Source organism: Anneissia japonica, unplaced genomic scaffold (genome assembly GCF_011630105.1).
Source record: "Anneissia japonica isolate Jap-2015-1 unplaced genomic scaffold, ASM1163010v1 scaffold1726_len428862_cov177, whole genome shotgun sequence".
In the NCBI taxonomy this organism is placed as follows: Eukaryota; Metazoa; Echinodermata; class Crinoidea; order Comatulida; family Comatulidae; genus Anneissia; species Anneissia japonica.
The window spans coordinates 68,227-76,125 of NW_022710671.1; the positions used below are offsets into that span (position 1 = coordinate 68,227).

At 34.0% G+C, this 7,899-nt stretch overlaps 1 protein-coding gene across 1 annotated transcript in view; it reads right to left on the reverse strand.

The window, feature by feature from the left end:
* Window positions 1-805: 805 nt before the first annotated feature.
* LOC117107096 overlaps window positions 806-7,899 on the reverse strand; it is an 8,179-nt gene continuing 1,085 nt past the window's right edge. The window contains exons 2-6 of the mRNA XM_033248650.1: window positions 7,291-7,353; window positions 6,330-6,506; window positions 5,305-5,433; window positions 4,602-4,665; window positions 806-2,863 (exon numbers count right to left, since the gene is read on the reverse strand). Of these exons, the coding sequence (XP_033104541.1) occupies window positions 2,616-2,863; window positions 4,602-4,665; window positions 5,305-5,433; window positions 6,330-6,506; window positions 7,291-7,353 (681 nt within the window). The 3' untranslated portion in view covers window positions 806-2,615. The remainder of the gene's footprint in view (window positions 2,864-4,601; window positions 4,666-5,304; window positions 5,434-6,329; window positions 6,507-7,290; window positions 7,354-7,899) is intronic.

Consider the following 7,899-nt stretch of genomic DNA (forward strand, 5'->3'; position numbering starts at 1 on the left):
ACTCCTCCCCCCCCCATAAATTATATCCTAGAGCTGCCACTGATGGGCGGAGCTTAGTGGACGGTTGGTGTTCTGATCACAATCCCTAATCCCCTCTCTGAAATCTCAGACACATTGTACTTATTTTTATTGGTACAGTACAGGCATTAAGATTGATAATTCAGATAGTCAACCATACAGTAAATAGACATACATTGATAACCATAAATCCTTCAAATAATATTTATTTGCTACTAAAGCTACATGTTATAATATTTTGTCATATTAATTTACCATAGAAATTGAATTTTAAAAATAACATATTACTCTATTACAAACATTATTGATGTACCACATACAAAGACGTATTATAAAAACCAAAGAAACAAAATTCCCTGAAAAGAATAAGAAAACATTAATATACACACACAGGCAATAATTGTGTTATAGGTAAAAATACATGTTTACACTTCCTAAAGTCATCAACGTTGATGTGAGAATTTTTATAAAAGTTTTATTAGAAAAATTAAAGTATATAGGCACATAAACCAGCAAAACAAAGGGGGGTTAGGGTGCAATTTAAAATCTGAATGGAACTCAATTTAAGTGAGAATTTTACAAACCAAGAAACTAATACCTTTTTAAGGTAAGTTCTACTCTTCAAATTAAAATTAGCAAAATTATGAGAAAACTTGATTGTAAATTCCATGATAACACAAAATGGAAACTAGATCTAGGAGTACCAAATAGAGCCAACTTTGTAAAAAAAAAAAAAAAAAAAACACAATGAAATGTAAAAAAACAAACAAAATATAGCACTACTTCACACATTTACCAAATTCCATTTAAGTGGAAAGCTTCCCCTGGTTACAGGCATGTATATCACTTACAGATAAAAGCATGTTAAAATCTTATGAACAGCTTCAAAAATAACAGTTGAGTTCTAAAACAATATTGCAACATTGATGAGACAAGACACTAGTATCTGTCCTCCACTCTGGAGTAAGCCTACTGCAAATGAATACAATACCTGGTATGGATGTTTTTTTTTGGAATGAAATTTGGGTAGTGCTGCTACTGTAAATACTCTCCAGGGAATGAGGTAAAGCACTGTGTATAATAATTGATTCAATCAATGACCGGGTAGAGAAAATCACATAAAGAATACCACAGCAATACCTTGTAAGTCTAACAATATTATATATAAATCTAATTACCATAAAAAAACATTATTATATTTAATCATTAATTCATAATCTTTAATTAATACTATAATGTCAGTTTGTATGCAACCTTTTCAACAATTAAAAGTTTTACACTGTATACTTCTCTTCCCAGCAACAAATCATTATAATTTATATGACTCTTTGAAGAGAACATTAAACTGGACACTGTGTAAACCACCTCTTCACAATACAACATTATATGGTATATGATGTGTACATAGCCCCAACAATATGTGTACTCTGTCCATCGCTACACAACATTATACAGTACAGTACATTAGCGTTCTGCAAACTTTTAGACTGATGACACTGTTTGGAAATTCAGACATTAACGTTTGTGGAACGTTGCTGTATAGTGTGTACATAATTCACAACAATATTCTGTACAACACTTCACTGCAACACAACCTACTGTAAACTGTGTACATTGCCTCACCACAACATTGTATGTTATACTGTACACTGTATAGATTGCCTCCCCAAGATACTGTATATAACAGTATACTGTGTAAATCGGCTAACCACAATACAAGGTTATACTGTGTACATCTTCTATTGACAAATACAAGCTAAACTCTATGGAATGTAGCTACTCTACTTTACAAATAAAATAGAATACTTTTAATTGTACTGTAAAAAGTTGACTGTACAGTTAAAAGTCCTTGATTATATAAAACAATAATATATTTTGGAATACAGTATACACAATTAGCTATGTTATGGGTGCGATAATAAATTGTGATAAGAAGGCTCCTGCTTACACACTACAACGTTACTGTATGAGTACCATAAATGCTTGAATAAGTACTGCGGCGCTTATAAAAATTTTTGGAGGCTTCAATGCTGCGTTTCTATGAGAGCGGCTCTTATAAAAAAATATTGGTGTTGCGCTTTCCATACCAGTTCTCATGTTACCAATCTCACTTACATTCCCGTAGTTCGATATGCCTATTTTAGGTCCTACGTCATCATAAATAAACCTTTATAAAGAAATGCTTGTCTTCATTGTGTTATTTCATTTCAACACTGTATATATTGTATTTAAAATACTGTTTCTGAAAGCGTTTCATTACACACAGGGTAATATACTCTCGATTAGGCGCCGTAACGCTTATTAGAGAGTGGCGCTTAGCAAAAAAAAAAAAAACAGGTTTGGTGCGGCGCTTATCCAAGCTTTTACAGTATGGTTATTACTGTAATTAAAAACAAAATATCAATATTAGCAAATTGAATAACTTGTTCAAATCTAAATACTGTAACTTTTATTTATTTAGCTATGTTAGGATATTGAAGGTTTTATGTACTTCTCCTCGATTCTTGAAATAGATGCCACTTGCTGAATAGCTCGTGTTGGAGCCTTCTTGAATTTTCCACTACAATCTGGAGGAGGAAGAACTGGAACCCACCTTTTTACTTCTCTTCAGCAGTGTAAGTTGGTGGGTTCTGAGGTACTCCTTGAGAAGCTTGACCAGCTGGGTACTGAGTTTGACCAGAAGGATACTGAGGCTGACCAGCAAAATACTGCTGAGGTTGACCAACAGGATATTGCTGAGGATGACCAGCAGGGTATTGTATCTGAACTGATGGATTTGCGCCAGCTGTTTGATGAACATACATCTGGCCTGGTTGACCGATAAGGTGTGTTTGCGGAGGATAGGCTGAAAGAAATTAAATTAAAAGGCATTATTTCATATGATACTGTATTCACATAAATTAGATAATTTATACTGTAATTGTATTACTGTGATGTTGTGATTTGGATTTGTGATGTTGAGAACGCTACAGCTCTTCTTGTTTGCTTCCTTGTATTTGTATTTGCATGCATGCAGATACAGGTGTTCTGTATTTGCATATCCATGCAAATACACAGGTGTTTGCAACCGCAGTACAGTATATATACTTTTGCAGGCTCTTGCAGTGGGTTTTCATTTGTTTCTTTGCAAGCCCTGCACACATTATATTTTACTGTTATTGGCAATATGCAGTTCAGAAGTCCATGATGCTGTATGTGTATATTCTATTCTAAACTAGACTTAAATTTTGTATTAAATATACAGTGTAATGTGTGTATTGATACAAGTCATAGGCTCTGTAGTTAATTTATGTCTGTATGACTGATGCCGGTGTTGTTAAATACATTGTTAATATTATTGGCGGTATTCTACATTCCACTAACTGATAGTGATTGTTAATAGCCATAATTTTGTTTAATTCTTTTAGTGATTAATATGCTGTTAGCTTGACGATTCCCGACATAGTCTGTAGTGTAATTTTTTTTACGAGGTCTACCTACCTATGCCTATACCTAGGACCCCTTGGACGATAGCGTGTAGTCTTATCACAAGATCAGCGTACATATTCATTTTGTATAGTATCGTTTTAGGAGGTTTCAACCCTTTAAAAATCTATTTTTATAAACTAAATATCATAATTAATATTTTAATAGTAATACATTACAGTGTCACATTTCTGTACGGTAAATAATACAAGTTTGCAAGTTTTGCTGCAGATCATTTTTGCGCATGCGTCGTCTCCTGTTTTTGAGAAAGGCTCGAAGTAGACTGGATTTGTTTGAAGGAGCGCGCTGAAAGTGAAACGAATCATGGCGTACTATGTATTTATCTTGGTCTGCCAAGACTGTGAAGTTATAAAATCGTTCACTACGTCCACGAGTTTGGACAATATAATTATTTGAAATTGAAGGCAGCCCCAGAACCCCTACCTGCTGACGATTTGAAAGTAGGCCTATCAAGTGGAAGTCCACCCAGCGTTTAAAAGCTGTGTTGCCGAATTCTAAGGAATGTGAAGAGGCAGAAAAGAGCCAATTCACCACAGGCCAAGAGTCGTTTTACAAATGAGACGAGATTAACAACAGGCATAGAGACAAGATTAAAAACAGGCCTAGAGACAGGATTACAAACAGGCCTAGAGACAAGATTAAAAACAGGCCAAAAGCCATTTTAAAGTGAAAAAGATAATGTATTTTGCAAAATAAAAATACACCTGAAAATCATTTCAGAAGTGGTCTTTGTTGTATTTGTGTGTACTACTACTTTTTAGGCGTAAATCCCTTTTTGTAAAAAAAAAAACAAAAACTTTCCCTACCTACTGACCCATTTTTTTTATTTTCCCAAAACATGGCCAACACAATTTTGTNNAGTTGTAAGTGCTGTCTCTTATACACATCTAGATGTGTATAAGAGACAGGAATAAAACGATACACAGAGATATGGTGTCTTGTGATTACCATCTGTGTCTAGTCTCAACCACCCAAGGAAGATTGTATCTCACTTCTTAATACCTTCTATATTATTGAACCACAATATTACTGTTATTACTGTCTTGCATTATAAATGTGGATAGTATAATGAGTATTAATATAAATAGATTGCATACCTGGTCCAACAGATTGAATGTATCCACCCTGCACTATAACAGGCTGTCCTCCATGATACATCACCTGGATATATTAAAAACAACAACCATGTTTAATTAATCTACTTGAAATTAATTTGAAAGTTACAAGCTTGGTTCTCACGAGAGCCCTAGTATCAGGATCGGGAGCTAACTGTTAGCACTGGCGAGAGAACGCCCGATCATTAGCGGTATCCGGATACCGCTAACGGTTAGCAAGCGCTATCGGTTAACAAGTTGAGGGCATTTCCATCATCAACCAATCACACATACGCGTTTACAATTTCCAGTTTCTATTGGCCAGTGATTCGATCATCATATTGTTGGTATCCGGATCGGGATTTTCTCGCATGGATGCACGGCAGCTAATGGTTAGTAAGATCCGGATCCTGCTAACCGTTAGCTGCCGTGTGAGAACATAGCCTCAGACAAAATGTTTCTTTATGCAAAAAATACAAAATACAAGTGTGAATTGATTGTGATAATATATTATTATTTGGAAAATCTTGGTGAGAGTGTATACAACAAAAGTGTAAATAATTTATAATTTCTGAAATGGGATATCAGGTAAATGTTTATACAGTAATACATCAGTTTTAAAATTATTTTAAATTGGTAAACTCCTTCTTTAATCATATATTGTGTTCACTTATGAATTTTAAAAATCATATATTTAAAATCTTACCCCCATTGTTTGGGTACCAGTAGTTCGGCAGCACACATCCGCCGATAATACACAGACAGCAGCAATTGTCAATCCAAGCTCAATCACACCGAGAACAATTAACACTATGTCTATGGCCTTCTCTGCAGCCTACAATTAAAACATTTTATAAATAAAAAATTGAAACAAAATATACGTGGCAAAGACGATCCAAACCAGTCATTCGCCGCAAATCGTGTTTCAGAGAAAAAGCCAAAACATGTTGGAATGTCAAATTAAAAAAAAACTATTTTATTCCACTAAACTAAACTTTAACACAGTATCTATACATCAAGCTTATCATTGTATACTTTCTTAACAAATGTGGCAAAGACAAGCCAAACCAGTCACTCGTCGCAAAAATCAATTCCGAGTTATTATATACAGTGTTAGAGAGTAAAATAATAGCTATAAAATGGTAAAAAAATCAACCAAATCGGACATTTCCTTACAGCGTTACAAGCGTTTAATCACACAGCTATTTAAAGAACAATATATGAGAAATCAGCCTTCAAAGTTTATGATTTCAGGCATTTCTCATGCAGAAACTATCTTTAAATCCTTAAAAATTGTTGTTTTAACATTGAAAATGGGGAAAATAACAGCATAGAATGATGTATAGATATATAAAGGTTAGTTTAGTGCAATAAAATAGATTTTTTAAAATTTGACATTCCAGCATGTCTTGGCCATTTTCTCTAAAACACGATTTGCGACGAGTGACTGGTTTGGCTTGTCTTTGCCACAAATGTTGTTCCATCCTTGTCGATACAGTATTACAAATTATCACAAAATACAGGTATTATCAAACTAAATGTTGTTGTAATTAGAAACTTGTGTCTTTGTGAAATACATTTGAATAAAAGAATATTTTGAAAATAACATTTATTTGACTTGACAATTGTTTCTACTGTGATAGTTTAAATACCTTACTGTTAAAATATATGATATGAAGTTAGGAATGATTGGAAAATTAGTAAATTTGGACTATGAATGAATTTACATACACAATCATAAACATAATAGCCGTGAGAATAATAGCTTCGATAATTGCTGTAGTCATAGTAGTAGTATCTACAATGTTCATTGTAGCCATCCTCCCTTGCAGCAGCAGCACTCATCCACAATATCTGGTCAATGGCAAAGAAGATGGAGATGATATTCATCACAAGACCACCGGTAGCCTGAAAATAAACAATGGTGCTAGATTAAATTGTGACAGGCTCCAGGTTCTTGTCATCAAAAATAAAAGTCCTTAAATCAGCTAAAATTCCCATGTATTGATCCATTTTGGACTGAAAATATAATTCATTAAATATCTTTGCCATTTGCCATCAGTTTTTAACAATTTTTTCATCAATAATTACAGTACCTTTCAGCGGTGGATTCAGAAAGGGGGGGGGGGGGGGGATCGCCACTGGTTTTTGATATCTACATTAAAAAGACCTAATATGTCACCTTTGGAGTTTTGAGCTTGTTTTTGCTAGAGTGGATCACAAGTACTAAATTCAGTTGATTTGTTAATTTTTAAATCATGGCTAAATGAGTTGGTTATTGTGGTAGTTAAAATTAATTACTGATTAGTTGTAAGTGTTACAATACTGTTAAAATAATATATTTATAATATTATGTATTTAATGTAAAAATAAATCCCATAGTAAGCTGGTTTTATGTAGTCAAAATCCAAATAATCTCCCCTATGTGTTCATTAGTCCTTGACAAACTGACATTTACTGAATTCAGGGGATGACTGGTCAATGCCTATGATTACTCACCGACACAATCGGGTAAGTTCATTCAGGGGAGCCCTCCCAATGGCACACGGGACAGCTACTGAAGGCATTGCAGCGTTTGATGTAATCCAGTGCAGCAATGTTATAGAACCAGAATTCAACAGATACTATAGTCCACACCGTGTCCAGTTAACAGAAAACAAACAAATGAAAACATAGTTTAATCAACACTTACAACACACTTGTTGTCAACAATTGTTCCTGAACGTACACAAAGTATTGCACCAACCAGAATCACCTGCAATATAATCATTTTATATTTATCATCGTGTGTACCCAGGCATAATGCTAGGCTTATTAACCCCGGGGAGCTCACTTGCATACCAACCAAAGAAGGGCGACTTGGCAAGTTTAACTGTATTTTCACTAGCCTAGGATTATCAGGAAAAATTTCATTTTTTTTTTTTAAATACTCAGTAAATAAACTCAGAATAATTTTTTTAATGTATAAAAATGGTTTATCAATTTTTTGTATTTTGCCAAGGAAAGAAAAATTTATTTCAACAAAAAATAGAAATCTTGTATCATTCAAGCTTTATTCATTAGAAAAGATCATCATTGTCTTTTTTAAAAATACTTTATTCTACTGTTGCCAGCTGTGTATGCATTAAATGCAAGTGTACGAATAGAAACAAAGCAGGGGGCCAAATAAAAGTGGGTCATTCCGTGCCAACTCAACAAATGGGATGGCTGGGTACCGTCTCAGATTTTCTTGAAACTCGGATATAATGTGCACCAACATGTCTGACGAACAAACCCAAAATTTGACTTGCCAATTCCATGT